The sequence below is a fragment of the Triticum urartu genome, chromosome 4A (assembly GCF_056163025.1).
Source record: "Triticum urartu cultivar PI428250 chromosome 4A, HENAU_Tu73, whole genome shotgun sequence".
NCBI lineage: Eukaryota > Viridiplantae > Streptophyta > Magnoliopsida > Poales > Poaceae > Triticum > Triticum urartu.
The window spans coordinates 30,773,219-30,797,867 of NC_141876.1; the positions used below are offsets into that span (position 1 = coordinate 30,773,219).

General features: G+C 47.4%; 1 protein-coding gene across 1 annotated transcript; it reads right to left on the reverse strand.

Moving 5' to 3' along the window:
• Positions 1-4,845: 4,845 nt before the first annotated feature.
• Positions 4,846-5,238, reverse strand: LOC147974607 (uncharacterized). Its single transcript, XM_087520091.1, has one exon. The coding sequence runs from the start codon at positions 5,236-5,238 to the stop codon at positions 4,846-4,848; it is 393 nt and encodes a 130-aa protein (XP_087376217.1).
• Positions 5,239-24,649: the final 19,411 nt, after the last annotated feature.

Below are 24,649 nucleotides of genomic sequence, written 5' to 3' on the forward strand. Positions count from 1 at the left end.
GGTTTTGACACCGCGACGTGGAGCTTCATTTCCGGCTGAGGGGTAGAAGGGGGATTTCGCGTGTCTGGGCTGCGGGAGCAATTTCAGATGAGGAGGGAGTTCTCGCGCGCGTCCAAATTTCGGGATAACAAAGCGCGGTGCGGGTTGAAGAAGCGGGAGTTTCAAAGCAGGTGAGACAAAAGATACTTGAGCTTGAAAATTTCGGGATAACTAGGTGCGGATTCCTTGTTTGGCAGAACAAACTTAACATGTAAAAAAAACAATTCATACAAGACACAAGAGAGTCATGTCCCCTTTTACTATATTGCTATAGATGCCATTGAAAAAACTACAAGAAAAATGTAAAAAAATCGAGAGAACAAGATTACCCTGCACAGTACCAAATCGATTCGCACTTCCCTCAACAAGAACAAAAAACAAATCAGTTCCCACCAAAGAAAGAGTAATGTCCCTTTTTATATGATTACAGATGCCATGATCTCAAATTTCAATTTTTGAATCCACGTTATGTTGAATTCGAATATATCGTTAGGTGACCTTGCGGTTTATAATTGATGTAGTCGTACATTTTGATCTTCCATCATATATGAACTTTTTACTCCACCATGTGAACATATATATTGTCGTCTACCATATGGACTAAATTTGAATCAATTTTCCTTATTTGAATACGATTGTTGTCAAGTTATACAATAATTTCAATATTATCTTGATAACAAAAAACATACATATAGCAGTAATCATATTTCACTATGAACTACATGTACCATACGCTCTCCAATTCAAATATTTGTATCCATTTTATGTTGAATTCAAATCATAGTACATTATTGGTCTAGGTAGCGAGATGTTTGGGATAATCTAAACCCTGTTTTCATATGTATAATTTTTGGCTGAATTGGGACAAGTTTTCGTATAAGCCTCTTGCAAAACCGGAGATTCTCTCAACAAGCCTCGTAGTTCCGAGAGGGAACGTGTCACCTTTGTGTGTGAAATGATATACGCTGCCTCCCCCCTGATTTTATTTACAGAGGCAACATAGAACTATATGAGTGCCCTGTTAAATTTTAGAATTATTTCGGGTTCATTTGGCCTTTTTATACATTAATTGAGTTTCTGGACTTTTAATGTGCATAATCTAAATATGAATTGCATGCACATGCTCCGGTGCACCAAAGTGGGTTGAAAAATCACATGTGTGTCCTTGGTTGAATTTCTAGGTCCCATGGAAGAAATGAGAATGAAATTCAAACATCTGGGCGTCATGACTCGGCCGAGAACATCGAGAAACTTTGATTTTAAATTCATGTAAATCCAAAACTCGCCTGGAAATCATGAAACTTGGCATGGTGTCATGTCATGGCACTAACATGTTGTGGTAAAAAATTGAGCCGATTTAGAAGCTCGTGGTTCTAAGAGGGAAGGTGCCACCTTTGAGTGTGAAATGATATACGCTGCCCCCCTTTGAGTTTCTTAACAAAGGCAACATAGAACTACATTAGTGCCCTATTAAATTTTGGAATTATTCCGGGTTCGTTTGTCGTTTTTTATATATTAATTGAGTTTCTGGACATTTAATGTGCATAAGTCAAATTTGAACTGCAAGCACATGCTCTTGTGCACCAAAGTTGGTTGAAAAATCACATTTGTGTCCTCGGGTGAATTTCTAGGTCCCATGCAAGAAATGAGAATCAAATTCAAACATCTGGGCATCGTGGCTCGGCCGAGAACATTGAGAAACTTGGTTTTAAAATTCTTATAAATCCAAAACACGTCTGAAAATCATGAAACTTGGCATGGATTTAATGTCATGGTACTACCATGTTGTGGTAAAAAAATTGGCCGAATAGGAACAGATTTTGGTATAAGCTTCTTGCAAACCCAAGCTTCTCTCAAGAAGGCTCGTGGTTCTGAGAGGGAACGTGCCACCTTTGAGTGCGAAACGATATACGTTGTCCCCCTTGAGTTTATTTACAAAGGCAACATAGAACTACATGAGTGCCCTGTTAAATTTTGGAATTATTCTGGCTTCGTTTGGCCTTATTTACACATTAGTTGAGTTTTTGGTCATTTAATGTGCATAATTCAAATTTGAACTACAAGAACATGCTCCCGTGCACCAAAGTTGGTTGAAAAATCACACTTGTGTCCTCGGGTGAATTTCTAGGTCCCATGCAAAAAATGAGAATCAAATTCAAACATCTGGGCATCGTGGCTCGGTCGAGAACATTGAGAAACAAATCATGAAACTTGGCATGGTGTCATGTGATGGTAGTACCATGCCGTGGTAAAAAAATTTGGCCGAATAGGAACAAATTTTGGTATAAGCTTCTTGCAAATCGGAGCTTCTCTCAAGAAGGCTCGTGGTTCTGGGAGGGAACGTGTCACCTTTGTGTGCATAATTCAAATTTGAAATACAAGCACATGTTCCAGTGCACCAAAGTTGGTTGAAAAATCACATGTGGGTCCTCGGGTAAATTTCTAGGTTACATGCAAGAAATGGGAATGAAATTCAAAATTCTGGGCGTCGTGGCTGGGTTGGAAACATTGAGAAACTTAGTTTTTTAATTCCTGTAAATCCAAAACACACATGAAAATAATGAAACTTGGCTTGGTGCCATGACATGGCACCAACATGCTGTGGTAAATTTGCAGTCCAATTTGCGAAGGCGCACACATTAGCAATCAACAAAGTCATTTTGGAACAAGTGCTGTCACGTTACAATCGGAAACACAAGTATTGTTGAAACCATGGACGTTCTACTTACTAGTACCATTTACGTGCCGCCACGTGTCCCCATTTTTTATTAGCTAGGAGGCGCCGTGCAGGGTAGCTATTTGAGTAGTATGAGAGGCGTGCGATCAGACCCCTGCGCGTGCTTATCGGGAGGAGAGCCCTTTGACCTCCATCTGCCGTCCACCTCTCTCCCAAGGTCTCCATTAATGGCGCTCGAGCCTCTGTTTAATGGTGTGGCTATGTCTCACTCGACTGAGATTTAAGAGAGAAAAAAGAAAATCTGAAAGCACGGATCTTGATGTAAGATCCGACGAACCTATATAGCATCTACTACGACTTATAGCAAGACTGATGAATATATAAGGACGATTAATTTTTTTTGATCAAAGAAGGGCTTGTCCCTTCCGATTTTCATTACTGAAAACCACCACAATTCACAAGAAGTTCAGTACAACTCCAGCCTAAGACGAAGGACTAAAAGCTACCAGATTGAAATCGCAACATCCCAAGAGGCCAACAAAGGCCAAACATCCGCGCTAGAACCCAACATTACAACCGATGACACAATCCACATCCTAAACTGATTATTACATCAAAAGAAACCAGGAAACTGAAGGAAGCCTAGCAGCAACTGGAAGAACAGTAACGCCAGGGTCGCCACAACAAGAGTTTTCTTCATCCCAGCCTCGCAACATTGATCTTCCACAGAAAGATAAGGACGATTAATTGTCTTACATAATTAGAAAGATAATTAAAAAAGCCACATGCGGCTACGCCCGAAATACACAAGGGTAAAAGAAGAAGGAAGACAAGGATCTGGCTCGCTGATCTCTACTTTCTTGATGCGTTGCTGCAAGCCACGGGAACTAGTCTCCGCGGCGAGCGGCGATGAGATCTTTCGTGTCCTCAAGATGTTGCTTGAGAACATCCACGGATTCCTCCACCAGCCTTTGGCGCTTGTTGCGGAGCATGTCATTCTCGTCCATAAGTTTCTTGATGATGACGCTGGTCCTCTTCAACAAGGCACTGGTCTCCTCCTGCTGGTCTGCACTTTGGACGATCTTCTCCCTCAGCAGGTCGCGCTCGGCCCGGAGCCTCTCATTGCCCTCCCTTAGTGCGTTGATAGCCTATTCAAACGAGGCTTTCATGTCATCCTGCAACCTCGCAAAACGGGAGATCTGATCCATCTGGCAATGGACGATCGCATGCATGCGCCTGTAACAGTTGTCGCCTGCACGCGAGAAATTTTCCCAGGCCGCCGCGGCGCGGTGGGACATCTCTGCCGCATTCGTGGCGCGGCAGGACATCTCTGTTGCTTCCGCGGCATGGCCGGACCAGTCTGCTGCATCGACGGCGCGGCGGGACCTCCGTGCTGCTTCAGCGGCGCGGCGGGACCTCTGTGCTGCTACTTCCACGTGGCGGGACATGTCGGCTGCTCTCGCAGCGAGGCGGGACATCTCTCGTGCTTCCGCTTCCATGCTTGCCTCTCCCTGGTGGCAATCTCTCGACCCAGAACTCACGCTGGCCATGGCAGATGCAAGGGAAGGATGCTGAATGGCTTGTTTGTTTTTGTGGATGAGGAGTTGAGGAGGAATGCGCAGTCATCTTGGCATACTAGTATTTATAACCGAGTACTAATACGCTCCTAAGTGGGAAACCGTTTAGGTTGTGATCGGTGTGAACAGGTTTGCAATTCAATATAGCGTGGAGTAATTTGGAATGTGACGAGACGCAAGCTCAAAATTTATTGACGGTTCAAGTTTCGAAGTGCGGCACTATTCCCAGATGGAGTACTTCTTTTTCTACTCTCCCCTTTCCGGTTTTATAGGGCTTATCTCAAAATTTTAGTTTTTTCCATTTTATAAGGCTCAATTTGGTTGTTCCCCAACACATGTTCAGATTCCAAGGTGCATTAAATCATTGCATGCAAGTATTAAGAGAAAATTGACCAATGCATGTACTTTATGCATGCATGCATTGCAATTAATGCATTGATAAACATAATTTTTTATCGCCACCAAAACCCACCATTTCTTAAGATAAAGTAGACCAAGGTAATCCCTATATTAGCATATTACTAAGATAAACAGAAGCCACTATAGAAACATTTAGGACGTGAGCTTGTCAATCTGAATGTGGAGGGACACAAGCTTAGCCCTGGCCAGCGGCTTGGGCGGAATAGTCAAGAAGGTTAGCTCCTGCACGTCGACGTCGTCGGGATCCTTTCTGCTTGTCACCTCCACTTCCACCTTGACAGCGTCGGTCGTGCCTTTGGGCTTCCCTGGCGGGTCGTTCGCCCATAGCTTGGCCATGTAGTGCGGCAGTGGGGACGCCCCTGCTCTGATGCAGACGACCGACACGACGATAGGCGCACCGATGTCGAGCATGCCGCCGACCAAGAAAAACGCGCGGCGGTCCTCCACGAACAGCAAGAGCCGTGGCTCCGACAGTGGCACTTGCAGCTGGAGCACCTTGCCGTACTGGATCCTGTGCATGGGCATGGGATGCGCGGTGCTGATGTGGTGGTAGAGCGCCGGCGGCGGGCCTTCGTAGCCGCAGACGGGCACGGGGCATTTGCAGGGTGCGAGCGGACACACGCTCTGGTGATCGGTGAGCTTGTGGTAAGTGATGTAGAGCCCACAGCCTTCATGCGGGCACTCCACCCTCACCGACGAAAGGACGGAGTCCACCGCCGTGTTCCGCACATCGAAGCCACTGCCGCGCTCGCACTTCTAGCACTGCCGTTGGTTCTCGGGGCGCTCAACGTGGCAGTCCGCGCAGGCCAGGTGCCCTCCCTTGCACTGCAGAAATCAATCGAACAACACATCAATCAAGAAACCTGCACCTTGCTCAATCAGCCGAACGGACGAGGTGTATTCAAACCTCATACACTGGAGGCGTCAAGGGGCGGAGGCACAAGGGGCAGTGGAGCACGGTGAGGTCCATCGAGACCTTAGAGAGCTCCATCGTCGGGTCCTGTTCGGTCTGCATGATCTCGCCCTCCTCATGCACAACCATCTCTCGACTTGGGCCAGGGTATTACAAAGCTTTACCGTCACATATTTTATACTACTTCAAGGTGCATTAAATCAACACATGCAAGTATCAAAAGGAGAGTCACGGCTTGCATGCATGCGTTGTAATTAATGCATCTGTAAACGCAAATTATTGAAATATATCGAGTGCAGTGCTTTGATGTGTCGCGTCAACTCGTACATCAACGAGAAGTTAGATTATCCTCTCCCTCGCCGACTTAACTGCACCTGCCTTTGGCTGTATGACAGGTTGGCCACACAGCTGTCGGCCCCACCTGTCATACACGCAAAGGCAGGAGCGTCCCTCCCTCGCCGATGAGCGTGGTGGCTGGCAAGACTAGGAGAAGCTTTCGCTACACGCTCTCCCTCCCGCACGCGGTGGACATGCAGCAGTTCAATCGGTGTCAGATGGACAGAAGCATATTGTAGTACTCCTCCAGTGTAGTAGTACTCCATCATTGTTCGACTTACCGAAGAGGCGAAGAGCCAAGCGCAGCCCGGACGCTTGTGTGGCAGATTCATGTGTAGAGTAGTCTAGGATAGCGTGTACTGTGCCTGTAAGCTTAAAATCGTTGGGGTCAGATCCAAGCTATGTGGCCGTCTCGAAGTTTTTTAAAAAAATTTAAAATAGTCTTCTGGCCCTACCTGACACCCTGGTGATTGTAGTTTGCAAGCTCATCTGGTCAAGACAGGAATATATATTTTAATTTGTTTTTTCTTCGAAAAGGGGGGACTCCCCGGCCTCTGCATCAGAACGATGCATACGGCCACATATATTTTAATTTGTGGTGGGTAAATGTTAGAGGTTGCAGCAAATATCTTGTACACTGCGGGTCTTTCAGCCAAGTTTAGAGGCAAGCATGTGGGGCCAGTGCTATGATGTGTCGCGTCAACTCGTACAACGAGGAGAAGCTTGATTTTACTACACGCCTTCTCCCTCACCCATGCGCGCGGTTGCTCACAAATGAGGACAGGCTTTTACTTAGTAGTACTTCTACAACAAGCTATCCGTCCCGCTCGCGGTGGACGGACATGCAGCAGTGGATTCGACACTGTAGAAGCAGTATCATTGTTCGTCTTCTCGAAGAGGCGAAGAGCCAAGTGCAAACCGAACGTTGCAGTTGCGAACATTGGAGCACGCATATAGCCAGGCTCTTGCATGAGACGAAATTGCTATGTGAGCCCACTATTGTACTAGTACGTACAACTACTTGCTAATATAGCCCTGTAAAACAGAAAGGAGTATTTGCCCTTCTAGACATTTCAACAAGTGACTAGACTACACCGAGACGGAGTACATATGGAGCAAAATGAGTGAATCTGCACCGTAAATAAATACTCCCTCCGTCCCATAATATAAGAGCGTTTTTGACACTACACTAGTGTAAAAAATGTTCTTATATTATGGAATGGAGGGAGTACGTACTAGTTGTATCGTTTTCCTCTCCGAGGTGCACAATATTGAGTATACTGACTAGTCTCTTTTTGACACGCATTTACGTTTTTTTACACAGTACAGACGCAAGCGCTCATATACACGCGCATACACTCACCCCTATGAATGCACACACGCACAACACTATCATCTTGAAAATTATGAAGTCACCATAGGCACCTCGTCGTCGACGGGTCCATAGGTGCTTCAATGCCAAGGAGGGAGAGGGTAGCGGTTCCCGAGACATTGAACGGTCAATGATGCATCCTCAATTACATGCAGAGGGAATTAATTGGAGAAGCAGAATAGAGCCAGCACGATGTGATGCAACAGAGCTTGGACTCTCATATAATAAAGGCGCCCCACCACTCCAATCCATCGACTCCCAAGTCTCTGCCCAACACTGCTCACTCCAATCCAAGACCAAGTGACCAGAAGCCACAAGCACCTATGGAGGCGATGGACGCGAGCGGCAGTCAGCTGTGCCAAATCATCCAAGGCGCCGGCCTGCGGCCCCGCACCGTGCAGCGTTTCCAGACGGTGCTAGCGATCGCAGGCATCGTAGCCCTCGCCGATGCCGGCTTCGCCTCTCGCATGGACGACATGATGGTCAACTCCATCCGCAAGTTCACCGCCGTCAAGAAGCGCGCGGATGACCTTGTCGTACTGCTCCAGCCCGCGTGCCCAGGCTCCTCATTGCCTGCCACCCTCATCGGCCTCCATGGTGACGAACTCTTTCAAGCCCTGGTGGCCCTGCAGGTGCCAGAGGTCGCGACGGCAGGCCCTGCGGCGACGGCAGCCTCACACCGTAGCCGAACCACTGAACCCTCATACTCCTCTCCGCGCGGGCTTCTACTGCCGCGTCGTCCCCTTCCTAGGCCTCGCCATCGTCCACCGCTGTGGTGCTCTCCGCGCGGCGTGGTCAACGTGGTCAAGGAACGACTTCCATCGGAAGAGTACTGTACGTGGAGAGGCTGACAGCTGGGTCCACGGCCACACCCCAGTTTTTTTTGTGATTTGCCAAGCAAGTCGCTTTGTCAGGCCTGTTGGGCTGCAAATCTTTCAAGACAAGGAGAGCTTTCATTCGGCCGACCAAGAAAATGGCCCATCAGTAATGAGAAATGGGTTGTACATTATTGAAACACATCAAACCGGCAATTAGTTTCAAATATCTTTTTTTCATTTCAAGATTTTAAATTACATTAATTTTTATGCATGGAGAATTTGTTGGATTTTATATTGATATACATTTATTTTTAAAATCAGTTTGAATGTGAGTCGAAATTTCGGGATCAAAAACAATTCAGACCGCACCGAAATATGCAAAATTTCGTATACTTTTTTAACCGTGGCCACAATTTGGGCTGTAATGCTAACAAAAAGAATATGGGATCCAAAAAAAACCTTAAGAATTAGCAAATGGGCTGAAAATTATTAGAAATAATGGCAGATGGGTTGTATGCTGTTTTCCATAGATTTGAGGCTTTCCTAAAAAAAGGTTGACGCACAAGTAGTGACTGTTGGATGTCCATCCAACGGCCGTCGTGCTTCTTCAATCTCTGCTCTTCCTGCTCCAGCCGCTCAAACAAGCACCGGCGGTACTGCCTGCTCCCTCCTCCCCGCGGCCGGCTGTGCTGCCGCACAGGCCTCACTGCCCATCGTACTCCCATCGCTGGCCTAACAATCCCTCTACTCACCCACACCTGCTGTTATTCTCCGGCGACGGCAGACGAACCAGTAAACCCTCGTACAGTCGTACTCCCCTCCGCGTGGGAAACAAAAACAACGGCCGAGTCTTCCCTGCCTCCGTGTCATTCCCTTCCTAGGCCTCGCCGTCGTCCACCACCCTGGTGCTCTCGGCGTGGCGTGGTCAGCGTGGTCAACGACCGACATGCATCTGAAGTGGACTGTACGTGGAGAGGCTGACAGCTGGGTCCACGGCCGCACGCAAGGAAATGCCTCCTTATTACGCGCAAAATAATGATTTCCTCCACCTGACATCTAGGACCCACCTAAACGGCCTCTGTATTTCGCAAAAAAAACGTTACCGCCGATGACAACTCGGACCCACCAGCTATATCTTCGCACGCAAGGAAGTGCCTCCTTATTACGCACAAAAAAATGAATACCCCCCTGCTAGCTGGGACCCAGTATAGTGGGCCTACTAAGTTGACGGGGACGAAGGGCTTTGTCAACGTAGTCAATATGCACGATTCTAGCTCGACTAGCCGTACGATGTCCATCCAACGGCCGTATTGCTTCTTCAACCTCTGGTCTTCTTGCTCCAGCCGCCCAAAGCAGTGCCGGTCGTGCCGCCTGCTCCTGCCTCCCGTCGCCGGCTGTGCTGCCGCGAAGGCCTCACCGCCCCCATACTACTCCCACCGCTGGCCAGGCCATCCCTCCACTCCACTCACCCACACCCCCTGTTATTCTACGGCGACGGCAGCGCAGCCAAACCAGTGAACCCTCGTACTCCTCTCCGCATGGGCATCCACAGCCGCGTCTTCCCCGGCTCCGCGTCGTCCCCTTCCTAGGCCTCGCTGTGGTGCTGTCGGCGCGGCGTGCTCAATGTGGTCAACGACCGAATTCCATCGGAAGAATACTGTATGTGGAGAGGCTGACAGCTGGGTCCACGGCAGCCGCAAGGAAGTGCCTCCTTATTACGCGGAAAATAATTATTCCTCCACCTGACAGCAGGGACCCACCGGATGCCCACCAGTATATCGCAAAAAAACATTTGTCCCTGACTGCTGGGACCCACCCGACGGGCCACCGTATTTCACGAAAAAAACGTTCCCCCTGTTGTCAACTCGGACCCACTGGAAGTGCCTCCTTATTACGCACAAAAAATGAATACCCCCTGCTAGCTGGGACCCACCTTGGTGGGAGGCTGAATTGTGGGCCTACTAAGTTGACGGGGATGGAGGGCTTTGTCAACTTAGTCAATATGCATGATTCTAGCTCCAGTGACCGTACGATGTCCATCCAACGACTGTAGTGCTTCTTCAACCTCTGGTCCTCTTGCTCCAGCCGCACAAAGCAGCGCCGGTCGTGCCGCCTGCTCCTGCCTCCCGTGGCCAGCTGTGCTGCCGCGGAGGCCTCACCGCCCCCTACTATTCCCACCGCTGGCCAGGCCCTGCGGCGACGGCAGCCTCACACCGCAGCCGAACGAGTGAACCCTCATACTCCTCTCAGCGTGGGCATCCACTATCGCGTCTTCACCGGTTCCGCGTCGTCCCCTTCCTAGGCCTCGCCGTCGTCCACTGCCCTGGTGCTCTCGGCGCGGCGTGGTCAATGTGGTCAAGGAATGACTTCCATCGGACGTGGACTGTACATGGAGAGGCTGACAGCTGGGTCCACGGCGGCAGCAAGGAAGTGCCTCCTTATTATGCGGAAAATAATGATTCCTCCACCTGACAGCAGGGACCCACCGGACGGGCCACCGTATTTTGCGAAAAAAACATTTCCCCCCTGAGTGCTAGGACCCACCAGCTACACCTTCGCACGCAAGGAAGTGCGTCCGGGCAAAAAAAACGATTCACCCCCCTGACTGCTGGGACCCACCAGCTACATCTTCGCAAGCAAGGAAGTGCCTGACAGTCGGGACCCACCTGGTCGAAGCATACGTAGCGTTGTCATTCTGGTCGCGAACGTGTATGTACATATATACTGGTGGACGTAGAGGCGCACACGTGTCGTAGTAGAGGCGCGCACGTAGCATGTACACGTACGTACAGCGCCCAGGGTGCAATAAAGAAAATACGGCCACGTATGTGTACATACGGGCGGGGTCTCGAACGCCTACTCGCGCATACGTACGGCCAGGGCTCGTGTACATGGCTGGGTCGGAATGGAGAAACAGCGTCGTCGTCGTGTTCATGGGGAGGCAACGGAATGCGTGGTCATGTTCATCGGGAGGCAACGCGGCTGGGTCGGAACGGAATGCGTGGTCATGTTCATCGGGAGGGCTTGAACAGAAGAGACGATGGAAACGAGGCCCGACGTACCGCACAACGGAGGAAACGGATCTCCTACGGTCGAAACGGGGGTCCTGTTGATCGGGAGGGGTGTGGCGTACCACACAACGGAGGAAACGGACCTCCTACAGTCGAAACGGGGGTCTTGTTGATCGGGAGGGGTGTGGCATATCGCAAAACGGAGGAAACGGACCTCCTACGGTCGAAACGGGGGCCCTGTTGATCGGGAGGGGTGTGGCGTACCGCAAAACGGAGGAAACAGACTTGTGTTGGAGCGCTACGGTCGAAACGGGGGTCCTATTCATCGGGAGGGGTGTGGCGTACCACAAAACGGGACTCCACGAGATACTGTTCATCTCCACCGTCGACCCCCTCCAGCCTCCACGAGCTACTGTTCATCCACCGTCGACCTCCTCCAGCCTCCACGGGCTCCTGTTCATCCAACCTCCACCGCGCGCTACTCCACCGACTACTGTTCAACCACCCCTCCACCGTCTACTGTTTATCCAGCCCTCCACACCACATGGTCCTGTTCAGCCACCCCTCCACGGGCACCCCTCCACCATCTACTGTTCATCCTGCCCTCCACACCACGGGGTCCTGTTCATCCACCCCTCCACGGGCACCCCTCCACCGTATACTGTTCATCCTACCCTCCACCATACCACGGGGTCCTGTTCATCGAGAGGCAACGCCACCACTCACTGTTCATCCAACCCCCCCCCCCCCCCGCAATGCTCACTGTTCATCCCATCGATCAGCTTCAGTTAGCAGCAGTAGCCAAGGAATCGCTCGATCGGGTTCAGTTAATAGCCATCGATCGATCACTCGGGTTCAGTTAGAGCCCAATGCCTCGCTCGGGTTCAGTGGGTTCAGTTAGAGCCAACGCCTCGCACACACGTGCATACGTGTACGAGAGAAACGCGCATCGCTCGGCCCCCGACCTCCACCGTAACCGGGAACTTCCCAAAATTTTCCTCCCCCTCGCTTCTACCATGGTTTTTCCCGTCATGGACGGCCCAAAGAATGTCATGCAGCTGCGTCTCCAGCCCGCCCAGGACGAAAAGCCCATTTTCTATCATGATTTTTTGTCATAGAAGTAGGAGCCCACCACATCTATGATGATACCGGGTTTTGTCACAATTATCGTTATAGAAGTGTCATATGTATGACAGAAAAAAAATTTGTTCGGCCCAAAATGTCACGGATGTGTCTTTTTTTGTAGTGATTTCTCCACAAGAGAGTGGAATGCAATACACATATCCAATGGTAAATACTTGGAGGAAGACAAACTATATTGAGGCCCAAAGATTGCAAAAGAATGATATTCCACAAAGACATAACAAATAGAGGAACATGCAATCAAGCAATCAAAGGATACCAATTGAACCAACTAGACAAATGATCCTATGTGACACATGAATAAAAGATATTATGATATGAGCAAAGGAGTGTTCTAGAGAAACTAGAGAAGCTCCCCATGATTTGTGCACAATTTAGTTTTGTAATTGGATACACTTAGCACAAAATAGGATCGTCACTCCCCCAAGATCAATAGAACCTCACGACAATTGCAAGAGAGCAACAGAGTGTTGTAAAGACACTAGTGAAGCTCCCCATGATTTGTGCAATCCTTAGAATATTTGTATTAGAATACCAAGTGCACAAAATAGGATCATCACTCCTCGAAAATCAATAGAAACTCACAACAAGTGTAAGTGAGCATGTAGGAAACAAAGCCTAGCACAAGCAACAAACACATGGTTGAGCAACATGTAAAAGAGGCAACTTAAGAATAGGCTCAACCGAAATGATGTGTGTGAGTCATGGCAAAGCACTTGAGAAGACTAAAATAAGGATGAGCATTAAGCATCAACATAGTATTGGATAAGTGAGATACACGGTGCATGACATGTCCTCCCCACACACACCCAGCTAGCAAATGGGTTCACAAGCTCACTAAAAAGATAACAACAAAGCTTGTGACAACCCATGGTGAAGATAGAAGATGAAAGCCTCATCAAGACGAGGGATACCAATTAAGATGGCAAAAGCCTCGTAAATACAAGCATGAGGAAAATAATCTTCACTACACAAGAGTGCATCAAGATGCAACAAGGTAAGACACACACTCAAGGCAAAAGCTTTCACGGAGCCACAAAAGAAATAACATAAGAAGGACAAGGTGGACATGAAAGAAAGGATATCATCTAGAGATGTAATTTCTCTCAAGTGTATAAGGTTCTAGGTAGACGAAATCATGATGATATATATCTACAAAGAAGGATGTACACCCGAAATAGTTACAACACAAAGGAACAAGATATACAAAAGGAAGTCATACATATGCCAATAAGATATTTGCTTGGAAGCATATCACATGGCTAGATATGATCTTAGTATATAAATGAATTCCTACCACACACCCATCAAAGACATCACAACTAGAAACATGAGATCATCGTTGAGATGCTTTGTGAAAGGAAACAAGTATCACAAGATGGAATGAATATCATGCCAAGATGCAACCTACACAAGGTTGAATGCAAGAAAAGAATGCATGAATAGATACTTGTTACCGAGATACAATTGGAAGGATGTAGAAGAAACCAATTGAAGGTAGTAGATAGTAGTTCATTGAGCATCCTAGCTTGACTCCAATAAGCACATGGTGACACCACCTTCCTTGTGAGTGAGCTGAGCATCCAATGCATCTCCAATTGTTCCTAGAACAACAACACAAACAAAATGGTACCCAAACTCATTGGTGCCAAAGAGTTAGAAACACCAATATACATAGGACAAACTCCACATAAATATGTGCATATAGATAAGGAAATGAATTTCATGCACATCTCATCCAATTTGAGACTTTGTGGAGTTTCCCCTCTATATTGGGTCAAAGAAGGAAAGCATGCCAAAGAAACTATATGAAGTTAATATGCATGCTCAATACTTTCAAGAACCGATACCAATTGACAAAGAAATACCAAGTGAAGAAGAGATATCAAATGAATAAATCAACACTTGGAGGATATCAAATGAAAGATACGTCAAGGAATGAGATATCCGATGATACACGTAAAAAGAAAGATGTCAAACTCCCAAAAGAGAGAATGGTTCCAAACAAACCAAGTGCTCTACAAAGTTTCATGATGGCAGAAAGTACCAAAAAGAAATGGTTTGCATCCCACCAACACACACTTGATAAGGATCACAAGGTGAGCGTTCTAAGATAAATAGGATAGCTCCCCCAAGCATTGTGCATTATAGAGAATTTGCATTTGAATACAAAAAGCACAAGATGGTATCACCACTTTCACTATATCTATACAAACACTAGACAAGCTCAAGGAAATAACAAGATCCACAAGTGGTATGGAATACAATGGGAGTTGACACAATCCTAGGCACGAGATAAGGTAAATGAAAGCAAAGGCCAATGTAAAGATGATCAATAATTTCTACGACACATAAGTGAGTACCAATTGTCATAAGACAAGAAGTATTTGGAAATAATTCCTGTTGGTAGATAGCAAGGATATCCAACATCATCTTCACACCAAACACAAGCAAATTTGAACTTGTAGAGCTAACATGCCACCTAGGAACAAGATAATCTACAATATCAACACTAGGTGACAATATCTGAAATGCACACATTTGCTAGGCTAGTAATATACATAGCATATTACTCCCCCATAATGTGATACCAATTAAAGAAAACTTAACAAGAGGCAATAAGATGATCCAACAAGAGATAATTAATGGAGTATTTAGAATTTTAATTTCTCATGAGAAGACATACCACATAGTGACTAGATAAGCTTGCAATATCAATACTAGGTGGTATTCCTCATGTACACACATTTATGGGACTGTGAGGTGCACAAATCACATCACTCCCCCAAAATGGGATGTTCCATTAATCTCTCACAAGAGCCAACTAACATACAAACAAGATGCGCAAAGGCTCAACACACTACACACACGTACATGATCTGCAAACCAACACACACATACTTGATTACTCTAGATAAGCAAATTGGAGGCACAACATATACAATCACATGCAAGGAACAAAACCAAAACATGCAAAGGGGCAAGTAACTTTCAATGTAAGAAATTTAAGTACAAGTTACCGCAAGGAGGCACATTGGATATAAGATAGAAACTTGATAACCCAATTGACTTGGCTTGAGACAATATGAATGATGAAGATCCCTTAATTCTTCATGATGTAGACAAGTCTCCAATGTTGTCCATCAACACCTATTGATCAAGTTTGAGCTAGTTGGTCCCCAACCAAGTTGGGTCCTAAGAGGTTAGTCACAATAGGCTTGGCTACCCAAATGGTTCTTTTCTTGACACCACTTTGAGTACCAACAACTTTGGCAAAGACATTGCCAACCTTATCCTTCCCAAGAGAGTAGATATCATCAATAATAATTGGGTTGGATAAGTTACCACTAGTGCATGAGGGAGCAAGGTGACCTTTCTCACGACATAGGTAGCAACGTCTACTCTTCACTTTCTTCTCACTTGATTTCTCAACTTGAGAAGCATTATCTTGAGTTTTCTTGGGAAGAGGCCTTTGTTAAACTTGAGGTTGAGCATGAGAATGAACTTGTGGCCGCTTCCCTTGTTGCTTGTCACTAATGGCCTTCTTCTTCAAAGAGCAAGATCTAACCTGATGCCCTTCAATTTTGCACTTGAAGAAAATGATCTTGGCTGAATTCTTGACTTGTTTTTGGCCCTTCTTCTTGTTGCTCTTGGACTTCTTCTTCTTATTGGAGTTGAACCCAAGTCCACCTTTGTCATTGGGGGATTTTTGCACACTCAAGATATTGTTGAGTGTGGCCTTCCCTTCATGACACTTTTCCAAGTCTTTCTTCAAACAAGTGACTTGGGCCTTGAGCTCTTTGATTTCCTCTACATAGTTAGTCTCAACACAAGTACTAGAGGAAGTATAAGCTTCACCGTTAGAGCAACAAGGCAAGGAAAGCAATTCATCACAAGATGTACCAACATTGTGAGTAGAGGAATTACAAGGACTACCACATAGGAATATAGCATTTTGACTAGAAGTAGTGCTAGTATTCACATGAGGCTCACTCGATGTTACCTTAGCAAGCATGGCCTCATGAGCCATCTTTAGCACATTATGGGATACTAGAAGATCATCATGAGATTTTGAGAGCTTTTCATGACTTTCTTCCAATTTCCCATATTTGCTAGATAGCAACTCAAGTTGAGCCCGTAGCTCAACATTCTCCTTCAAAATGGATGCTTCACAAGTAATAGAGTTAGTAGCACAAGCATCATCAATAAAAGCAAGAGGAGAAGGCAACTTTACAAGCTCTTTTGAATATGAAGCTTTAATTTGAGCATGAGACTTGGTGAGTTTGATGAGCTCACCCTTGATGACCCTTGAGCCATTTTCAAGGTGCTCAAAATCCTCAAGGAGTCTAGCATGGGAAACTTCAAGCTTAGCATTTTTAGTTTCAAAAACATTGGCCACATCAAGAGCTCTATCATGAGATTCCTTCACTCTAGATAATTCTAGAGCAAAAGTCTCCTCAAGAGATTCCTTGGTGGTTTGTTCAAGTTCAAGAGCTTGGGAGAGGTCCGCAATCTCATTAGCGTAATCACACTCATGACCTTCCATTTTCTCAATGGTGACATCATGCTCCTCAAGATGAGATTCCAACTCATCAATATATTTCTTGCCCTCAATAGCAATAGACATGATTTCCATGAAGTTGGAACGAGCAATTTTATTCTTATGAAGAGCTTTAAAAATCATTTCCCCCTTAATTTTTAAGGAGGCAACATTATCATTCTCTTCATCACTATCAGCATCATCATCATCATTCTTGTCATCATCAATATCATCACAAGATATATTGGGATTCAAAGTGGGAGATACCTTTGAAGCCTTAGCCATAAGGCAAAACTTAATCGATGATGATGTAGGATCCTTTGAGGCACCTTTCAAGACTACATCTTGTTCCATGGGGTTTTGGCTTTCCTCTACATTGTTAGCACAACAATTCGAGGAAATAGATGCACTTTTACCATGGCAACAAGACATAGCAAGCATATCATCATGAGATTTAGTAAAGCAATTTCTACATGATATGCAAGGACTATCAACACAAGCATGTGAAACATTTAGAGAGCTCGAAGTGTTGAAGTCCAAAGATGGGGCATTGCAATAAGATAGTGATGAGGAATCGTCAACGATAAGCCCACTATCATCATTGCAATGAACACCACTACTCACCATATCATTACCTTGTGGCAATCCACATGTAGGTGAAGTAGAAGAAGTTGAGAAGGCAGCACGGCCGGAGGTGGAGGGAGAACCATCATCCCCACAAAACTTGGACACACCATATTTATCTTGAAGCTTTGTCCACAACTCATGAGCATCCCGGAACGGCGTGAGTTGACATATAACTACATTGCTCAAAGCATCAAAAAGCACATTAGAAGCTTGAGCATTGAGATAAGAGTTTTTCTCATCCTCTAAAGATAATCTTTGGGGATCCTTTGGAGGAGAAAAACCCATATCTACAATTCGCTCTAAATTTGGGTCCATGACCCTAAAGAGATTAAGAATGCTAATTACCCAAACATCAAAATTTGTGCCATTGAAACTAAGAGTGTCAGAGAATCCTAAACCCCTAGTAGAAATCCTTACTCTCTAGGCGGTTAAACCCTATAAAGAGAGACAAGGCTCTGATACCAATTGAAACATCGAGGATGTCGCCTAGAGGGGGGGTGAATAGGCGCTTTAAATAATTACGGTTTAGGCTTGAACAAATGCGGAATAAACAATGCGGTTAATTTGTCAAGCACAAAACCTACAACAACTAGGCTCACCTATGTGCCCCAACAACTTATGCTAAGCAACATAAACTACTAGGTGATAACAAGATATATGACAAGAAACAATATGTGTCGGTGTCAAAACCGGCGGATCCCGGGTAGGGGTTCCCGAACTGTGCGTCTAAGGTGGATGGTAATAGGAGGCGGGGGACACAATGTTTACCCAGGTTCAGGCCCTCTCGATGGAGGTAATAACCTACTTCCTGCTTGATTGATCTTGATGATATGAGTATTACAAGAGTTGATCTACCATGAGATCGTAGAGGCTAAACCCTAGAAGCTAGCCTATGGTATGATTGTTGTTGTCCTACGGACTAAACCCTCCAGTTTATATAGACACCGGAGGGGGCTAGGGTTACACAGAGTCGGTTACAAGGGAGGAGATCTACATATCCGTATTTGCCAAGCTTGCCTTCCACGCCAAGGAGAGTCCCATCCGGACATGGGACGAAGTCTTCAATCTTGTATCTTCATAGTCCAACAGTCCGGCCAAAGGATGTAATCAGGCTGTCCGGATACCCCCTAATCCAGGACTCCCTCAGTAGCCCATGAACCAGGCTTCAATGAGGATGAGTCCGGCGCGCAGTTTGTCTTCGGCATTGCAAGGCAGGTTCCTCCTCCGAATACTCCATGGAAGATTTTGAACGCAAGGATAGTGTCCGGCTCTGCAAAACAAGCTCCACATACCACCGTAGAGGGAATAATACTTCCACATCTAATCTGCTGACGCATTTCGTAGTATGACGTCACACCACGGCCCGGTCATTTCGAACCATTTTTCACAATCAGTCCCCACACATATCGCGATGTGGTTTTCCTGGCACGTCTTTGTCGAAGCAGAGATTGTGTCCCCTTATCACGGGATTCTCATCAGTACGGGTGTGGGTAACCCAACCGCACCATCAATTACAGCGTTTGGGGAATAAGAGGTTTTACCAGGTAAGTGGGGAGGCGCATCACCTCTCCTGCCCTTATAAGGGGACATGGATTTATTCTTCTCACCCATGCCTTCCTCCCAGATCATTCCGTTCTACTCAAGCTCCAACGCTCAAGCATTCCTCTTCTCTGTCCATAAGGGGTCCTCCGAAGATGTCCAGATCCGGAGCGGGAGGAAAATGGATGGCCTCTACATTTCAAGAGAAGGATATTAAAAAGCTTCGGAAGGCCGGGTACCTGGCCAAGAAAATCAGCCACCGTCTTCCGATGGCGGGACAAATCGTCCCTACCCCGGAACCCCACGAGAGGGTTGTATTCGTCCCTCACTTTGTCCGTGGGCTAGGGTTTCCCCTTCACCCGTTCATTCGCGGCATTATGTATTATTATGGGGTCGATCTTCATGATCTGTCCCCTAATTCCTTCCTCAACATCTCGACATTCATTGTCGTGTGCGAGGCTTTTCTCTGCATCTCGCCACACTTCGGCTTATGGCTGAAGATCTTTAATGTGAAGCCCAAGGTGGTGGGCGGCGAGCACGCCGAGTGCGGGGGAGCTATGGTGAGCAAGATGCCCCATGTCATATGCCCAACAGGAACCTTTAATGATTCTATCAAGGAGTGGCAACAGCAGTGGTTTTATATCACTGAGCCACGCGGCACGGAATGGGCCGCTATCCCCGAGTTTCGATCCGGCGCCCCTCTGCGGCTTACATCCTGGGTCAAGAAGGGCCTAGACTGGTCCTTGTCCGATGAACTATCGGTACTCTAGACGCGCGTTAAAGATATGGGCGACAAGAACATTGAACTTATTAATGTAGTCCAGGTGATGTTAGTTCGCCAGATTCTGCCTTGTCAGCACCGGACTTGCAATCTATGGGAATTCGATCCAGCCAGGCACCAAACCTTGCGAGAGCTTTTCGGCTCCTTGCACAAGGACATCTGGAAGGTGCTTTTCAAGTCTAGCAAATCATGGACGGACTCCGCTGAGGACTGCGGGTACCAACCGTCCCGCGCTGCAAGTTTGGTAAGTCATCAAACTTTTTATCCGCGCAACCCAAAGAAGGCGCTTAACATGTTTTATATAAATTTCCCAGGGCTGGACGAAGAAGGCGGAGCCGATCCATTGCCCGGCCCCACTGCCCGAAGAATCGGCCATCCCACTTCTGACGAAGATGCTGGTCCCGGCGCCTTACACAGTGCCAAAAAGACCCGGGGCGGCCTTCGTCACCGCAGCACTCCGGACACAATATCTGAAGGCTCTGATGCCCGTTCCGCCTCTGAAGAGGACGACGAGGAGGAAGATGAATCCTCTACGGGGGAAAGAAAGAAGAGGATGGCCTCCGTACACTTGGAGGCCGAGCCACCCAAAAGGGGAAAGGCTCCTCTTCCGGAGGAGTCTCCTGCCGCCGCCGACAGCGGCCTGGCTTGGGATCCCAGGGCCCAGCCCCTGGTGAACTTGTAAGTATCTAAAATCCGAGTACATTTATGCGTCCAGACTCATCATGGCATAGTATTTTAGCCTAAACCATATTTTTGGTAGTCCGACAAGGTCCCGTACCAAACAATCCTCATCAGACGATTCGCTGAGCTCGGATGCTATGGAGAGCGGGACGTCCCCAAAGGCCCCTTCCTCCAAACAGGTGCATAGCACCGAGGCTTCGTCCCAGAAGGACCCCGGCCAAGGAGGAGAGGAAAAGACCGTGAAGGCGGCGCTTGGAAGTCAAGCTTCAGGGGCCGAACATACGGGGGAGAAAATTCCCATAGGAGCTGACGGCGGGGGCCATCCTGAATTCGGCTCCCATCTGGGTGCAGTTCCGGAGACCAATACGGCTCTAGAATCTGGCAGGCGGCCACTCCCAGCTGGAGGGGGCATACCGGCAACCTCAGTCCAACCAGAGGTGTCGGATGCTTTGCTGGTGGCGCTGAATAGCGCCTCCATCGTCGATGAACACCGTGCCCTTATGGGTGCGGTGATTGAGAGGATTCAGTCTACTGAGAGTGGACTGAATGGAGCCTGTATTAGCCTTATAAAAGGTTTTGAGGTATGTTTTTCGAAGAGTGTCATAGTATGGACAATAGCCCCTGATACACTGTTCGGTGAAGAAACCGGACAGAGGATCAAATATATTCACAGGAAGACTCATTGAATGACAGCTATTTCTCTTCTGTTATAAGAAGGCGTCTGTAACGGCTGCTGCCTCCCATACTGCGGAAATCTCCAGACTAAATCAAAGTCTGGAGCGGGCCAAGGAAGAACTTGGCCAGTTAAAAATGCAATTGATGGATAAACAGGGTATGCACAACTCTTGTTCGCGTTTATTGTGAATTACTTTTCAGTATAAACTAAGCTTTATGACATTGCGCTAGGAATTGTGACTGAAGTCGAAGCCCTCAAGAAGACTGTGGCCGAGGCCGAGAAAAAGGCAGCCACTAAGCAGGCTCTTCATGAGAAACATGAGGCCAGGGTTATTAAAGCTGAGCAGGAGCTACAAGAGGCTGTAAGGAAATGCGAGACCTTGGAGCAGAGTTTAATGGAGAAGGAATCTGAACTCACCAAGGCTCATCAGGCTACAAGCGATGCCCGCGGGGAAACCCGAAGTGCCCTGCAGGAGATCCAAGAGGCGAGAAAGATCGCGGCTGGTAAGGCTTTTTCCCTGTAGAGGAAGTATTGGGGGGGGGGGACTTATGTTTCTAACTTTGAATCTGGATTTCTCAGGGGTATTTGCCGAGCTGCCTCGCAACATATCGGATGCCGCTCAATTCTACCGAGCCGAAGAAAGGAATACTGCGGATAAGCTCTTCTGGTTGCAGTATTTGGCACCGAATTATCCAATGCCTTTTGCCGATCAACTGAAACAGCTGATCGAACTATAGAAGGCGGCGGAATTAGCCATGAAGGGTTTAGTGATCCGGCTATGGCCTGCTGAGCCGATCCCAACTAGCTACTTCGGGCTCGTGAAGCGGCTTGTGGGTGCCTGTCCTCGACTTGACGTCATCAAGCGGTCGGTCTGTATAGAGGGTGCACAAATGGCCTTCGCCCGCGCAAAGGTGCACTGGGGGAAGATGGATGCTAAAAAGCTGATGACCGAAGGACCACCGGAGGGGAAGGAGCACCTCAAGCCCGAGTTATATTATGAGAATGTCCTGGAAGGATCCTACCTTGCCGTGGAGCTATGCACCAAGGACGTTATATTTCCATGAATGTAAATCAGGTTGTCCTTTGTAATATTTAAACAAGGTCAATAATACCATTTACTGCCTGTTATATGAAAGTTTACCCTGCTGTGCGGCCGTTTTATATATTAAATCTAAGAGTTGGCCAGTCGTCGGCTTCTGCCCCCACGTATGAACTACGGGGGTGTTCGGGATAAACCTGAGCACTCTTTATCCTAGTTTTGGGTCCTTCGAAGGAGGTGCTCAGCACAACGAACCAGGCAATCGGACTGTAGGGCTCTATCACTCTCAATTAGCCATAGGAGCTTTAGTATGGTCGGCGCAGCCCCTGGTTTTCGGAATACCGTACTAGGGGCTCTATGAGCACCTGATTGGAGAAAAAAACCTATCCATCGCACGCTGCATTGGTTATGGCATTATGCGGGAGAAATCCTTAAAGATTTTATGACCTCTCGAACAGCTGACCAACTCTCGCCGTATCATGACAGTCAGTTTCCGGTTTTCTCTACTGAGGTGCTCGTCCGGAAGAACCGGGACACAATCGCAATAGTTCTCCCAGTGCTACCTTAGCCGATATAGCGGAATGTAAGGTATCAAAACATGGGAGACGGGCAACCCAACTATTGACCCAAGACATGATTCGGAGCTGATGCATATAATGCTATAAGTTCGGGGTGCCGAACTTCCATGAAGGTGTTCGGACTTTACTACCGTGTTTATGGGTAAAACGAAGCCCCTGGCATATTTTAAGGCATATCACTGTGTACGGATGCCATTTGACAAAAGAATTTCAATAAGAAATAACAGCAGGTAAGCGTCATATAAATCCATATGTTGTATTTGAATAGTATGTCTATGCGTATGGGTACAAGTAATGTGATAAAAAAGGAATATGATTGCGAAACCTGCTGAGACCAGGGGAAAGAGGCTGAGTGCGGATCCGCAATATAGCTGGAAGGTCGCTGCAGGGGATGTCTAAGGATTCCCTTATGCGTTCAAGTTGTGTCTGTGTAGCCCGTCCTGGTCGGCGCAGAGGTGAACCTGCGACGGAAATTTAAGAAATATTTATGTGCGAGAGGGCGGTTGAGCCGCTAAGTATGGCCTGTCCTGGCCTTCGTCAGAGTGTTTAGTTGAGTCCTGGACGAGCCGAGCTGTCCTTTCGTGAAGTAGTTCGGAACCCCATGACGGTGTCCGGAAACTGGGACGACGACTCGAAGTTCGGCTGCAAGGTGCTGCTCGTTGCTGCTGCTAAGGCAGTTGCATGCTTGCTGGCACCGAGGGAAGGTTTGACCTTGCCGTTAACCGTGATGACGCCTCGTGGACCGAGCATCTTGAGCTTACGGTATGCATAGTGTGGCACCATGTTGAATCGAGCAAACGCGGTCCGTCCAAGCAGTGCTTGATAATCACTGTAGAAGGGGACGATTTCGAAGACTAACTCTTTGGTGCGGTAATTTTCTGGTCGTCTGAAGACTACCTCGAGGGCAATGGAGCCTCTACAGCTGGCTTCCACACCTGGTATGATGCCTCTGAAAGTGGCTTTAGTGGGTTTGATCACCGAATGATCGATGCCCATCCTGTCTGTTGTGTCCTGGTAAAGCAGATTTAGACTGCTGCCTTTGTCCATGAGGACTCGAGTGAGGTGGAACCCATCTATTATCGGGTTGAGGACTAGTGCGGCTAGATTGCCCTGATTGGCGTTAACCGGATGGTCCGTGCGGTTGAAGGTGACTGGCCCCAGTTTATATTGTGGGACAACTAGTTCCGTTGAGACGCCATCCCCAAGGATACGTATTCGGTCCGAGTTTGCAATTTGGGTGGTATTTACCACATTCACCGATTGAATATGCGGGGGAAATTTCTTTTGCCCTCTTGTGTTTGGTGATCTGGGCGCTTCGTCGCCATCATCACATTGAGATCCCCCCTCTCCATTTTTGGCGCCTGCCCTGCTGGCTTGTTTGAAGACCCAACATTCTCTGTTGGTGTGGGTGGCTGGCGTTTCTGGGGTGCCATGAATTTGGCACTGGCGATCGAGTATGCGGTCCAGACTGGATGAGCCCGGATTTTTATTTTTGGGTGGCCCTTTCTGCTGACTGGACTTTGAGCCCCTGAACCCGGCATTAACTGTCGTTTTTTTGGCGTTTTCACCATATTTGCGGCGCTTGTGTTTGTTGCGTCGTGGTTTGTCACTTCCATTCCTGGATTATGATATGCCAGGTTTACTTGCTGTATTGGTACTACGAGCCAACCAGCAAAAGCAGGTCATGAGTGTCGTGAGGGCTGCCATCGATATTGGCTTCTCTTGGCCGAGGTGCCGGGCAAGCCATTCATCACGGATGTTATGCTTAAATGCCGCTAAGGCCTCTGCCTCCGGACAGTCGACGATTTGGTTTTTCTTGGTTAGGAACCATGTCCAGAATGTCCTGGCTGATTCCCCTGGCTGCTGAATTATATGACTTAAG

Coding starts and splice junctions, on each gene's coding strand:
- LOC147974607 (XM_087520091.1), bottom strand. CDS start 5,238: ATGCCCATGCACAGGATCCAGTACGGCAAGGTGCTCCAGCTGCAAGTG.